The 3,158-nt window shown below is 54.6% G+C and overlaps 1 protein-coding gene across 1 annotated transcript in view; it reads right to left on the reverse strand.

The window, feature by feature from the left end:
- Positions 1 to 1,669: 1,669 nt before the first annotated feature.
- The window catches only part of LOC104277706 (potassium voltage-gated channel subfamily H member 2-like), an 8,739-nt gene continuing 7,250 nt past the window's right edge, over positions 1,670 to 3,158 (reverse strand). Inside the window, exons 9-10 of the mRNA XM_009874431.1 lie at positions 2,339 to 2,537; positions 1,670 to 1,957 (exon numbers count right to left, since the gene is read on the reverse strand). Coding sequence (XP_009872733.1) covers positions 1,670 to 1,957; positions 2,339 to 2,537 — 487 coding nt within the window. The remainder of the gene's footprint in view (positions 1,958 to 2,338; positions 2,538 to 3,158) is intronic.

Here is a 3,158-nt window from a genome sequence, read left to right on the forward strand (position 1 = left end):
AACAGCCCCTCGGTGGGATGGGGCCTGGGCAGGGGCTGCCGGCTGGTTTTAGCTCCTGCAGGTTTAACTCCTGCTGAGGGCAAGGGGTTAAACCTGCAAGGGGTCTGTCCCCACCTCTGGGGCTATATGGGGTCTGTTAGGGGTGATCCTAGGTCCAGCCCTCCTGAAGAAGCTGTCCCGTTTGAACAGGAGCTGTGTCCTGTTCGCTGAGGGATGTAGGATGGGCTTTAGGTATCACTGCACTTATCTGACGTCCGACTTGCTGCATGGACTCTTGGTGTAATCTTTTCCTGAGGTGTGTTTGTGACACCAATTCTCATGGGCAGGAGAAGAGCAGCAGGCTGGTCTCATAGAAAAGCTTCTGCAAATTGCTGCTGAGCCTGAATTACATCCTACTGGGAAGGAATTGCTCAATAAAGCTCCAGCCAGGCCCCAGCCTCGACCTGTAAGACCTGCATTTGAGCTCCGTTATCCCCACGCTCCCTGGCTGAAGCAGCTGGGGTCTGACCACAGCCTTTGCAGGGATCTTTGCTGATAAGCACCTGTGCTTTGTATTGCCAGGGATGAATTTGCAGATGCCTCCAACAGACACAGGTGTAACCCACATTAGGTGCCAAAAACATCTTTATTAGCAAAGTGTACACTAAAACTCCAGAGAAAGAGATGCTCACAGTTTTACTACTCTCAAAGGGAGCTCGATACGTTACTTGAGCAGGCGGCCTAGGACTGTCACAGCATCTAACCGAACGGCAAGGCGGCAGTGCTAAGTGGGCTTCTCCTACGGGGGATGCGCTGGGAGCCTGCCAGGGAAAGGGCTGGGGAGGAGGAAGCATCTATCAAACCTTTATCAAAAGAGAGAAGCTGGGAGGAAGGGCTGGAGATGAAGTGTCTGAGTCTTTTTAGCTTTCCGGGATTGTGCTTCTGAGTTTTGTGCTTTATGCCCAGGCCAGTGACCAGGTGGGTTTATCTGGGGAGTTGTGGGATGCATGTTGGGGTTTGCAAGGCGTTCAGCCTTGCTGGAGAAGTCAGTGCCCTAGGACTCGTGCTGAAGCATGCTGGAGTGGCAGGGGCTGTTGGCCCTTAGTTTCTCAGTGGCAGTCAAGTAGGACAAGGATAGCCTCTGTCCTCTCTCCTTGCTTCCCACCTGCAGCTCCCCCCAGTACCACACTGTGGAGATCTCCTCCTCGTCTGGTGACTACCCTTTCTGTAACGCCCGCAGGCTCCACTGGGCTAAGCCCCGTACCAACATAATGATCCCTGCTCCAAAGAGCTGACAGCAAAGTGGCCTTGCGGGTAGGAGCCATGGATTTGGTCTCCTCCAGTTGCTGTGGCTCACTTGGCTTGTGCTGTTCTCGAGAGGAAGCCTTGGCAAGGAAGAGGCGGTGGGTACCGTTTGGCCTAGCCAGCTTGTTGGTGGCCGTAGGAAAGAACTGCTCTGGGTTCACTATAGTGTGCAAATGAAATCTACTCTATGGGAACCGCTGGAAAACGTTGACCTTGGAAGCCAGCCACTCTACGCTTCCTTTCACGGTGGCAGAAGACAGCTACAAATTATAACCCCTGAGCCAATGGCATTGTCCTCTGTCTTACCCTTGCAGTCAAAATCAACATCAACTGACCGAGCTCGCAGTTGAGGTGCCTCTTGACTTCCTTCGCAGCCCCCACGTCTCTAACTTCCAGGAAGCACTGGGTCGGAGAGGTGTCTCTGAATGTCCTGGTGCTCGGAAGATGCCTCCAAGTGCTCAGGGAGGGAAGGGAAACGAGAGCCCCGGAAGAGTCCCTGGGTATTTGGTACCCTTTGGTGGGGAGGCTCTGGGTTCGGGAGAGGTGGGGAATGGTGCTCCTGCTCGGAGTAGACTGTCACGGTTTCATCAGACGCCACATCAAGGTGCATCCCGCTTGACAAGGAGTCCCTGGATTTCAAGTGGAACTTTTCTACCTCCGTGTAGCTTGGGCTCTGGTGGGAAAGGAGGAACCAGGTGGATTATGGCAAAAGCAAAACAAAGTTGCCACGCTCTCTCCTCACCCCATCCAGCTCCAAGCCCCAAAATGTTATTTTTTGCTTGAGGAAACCTCAGAGCAGAGGAACCCACACCCTTCCCTACTCATTGGGCAACGTGGTACCGCTGGAGATGGCAGCGCTACCCTAAAAGCAGCGATGCACTGGGAAGAAGCATCTCTAGGTAGATCTGGTCCCATTTCAAGACCTCTGGGCTTTGCCTGGACTCATTAGTTCTTGGCTGTGCTCCACATGCAGGGAAGCTGGAGGGAGCCGCTGGCCCTCCAGGACCCGTCTGCTCAGGGCAGAAGGAAGCTCGGCCAGTGCTGGTGGTCTTACCTGCTCCAGGGTCGTCATCTCCTCATCCTTCGGGGGCGCGCAGGGAGTGAGCGGCTCCAGGCTCCGCGGGACGATGCCGTACATGGCCAGGTTGTGGGAGGATGGCGAGATGGGGCTGTATGCGGGCGGCACTTGGGACAGCTGGCGCTGCAGGAGCTGGAGGATTATATTAATGTCTGACGACATCCTGGACTCCAGCCTGGGGACAGAGCAGCCCAGCGTTAGTGCAGTGCATCCCGCTGCATCCCGTGAGAGCCAGACCAGCAGCTGGGCAGGGGAGGCACTGGGGAGGAGGTACCAATTGAGCTGCCCGGGGGTAATGATGCTTTGCCTGGTGCTACTTGGCGAGGTTTCTAGGCAGCTTCAAGCCAGCACTGCCACAGAAAGATCAATCCTGCCATCTCTCTCCTGCCACACTCAATCACGCTCTGCCCATTTTTTTTATGGAGCCACACTGGGATCTGGAACAGGGAACTGAACAGAGCTAAAACTACCCCGGAGGGGGAAAAATTGCAATGGTTAGTTTTAATCTGGATCAATTCTCCAGGCCAGCTGCCTGTGCTGACAGATGGGAGCAAGGCAGGTTGGTGCCAACCATTTTTAACTGAGCAACAGAAGGAAATGGAAAAGTAAAAAAAGTCATTTCCTTTTACTTGGTCCTTGACTGAAATGAGCAGCTCTGGCAGGAGTGGGCATAGCCCCCCTCGCAATGGTCCTGGCAGCACTTCCAGAGTGGGTAGGAGATCTAGCCCCTGCTGCCAGGGACGGCATGTTGGCGAGACACCAAAATACGTGTGTGGGCACAGCGGTGAAGTGAGCT

The sequence above is a fragment of the Apaloderma vittatum genome, unplaced genomic scaffold, assembly GCF_000703405.1.
Source record: "Apaloderma vittatum isolate BGI_N311 unplaced genomic scaffold, ASM70340v1 scaffold25238, whole genome shotgun sequence".
Lineage (NCBI taxonomy): Eukaryota > Metazoa > Chordata > Aves > Trogoniformes > Trogonidae > Apaloderma > Apaloderma vittatum.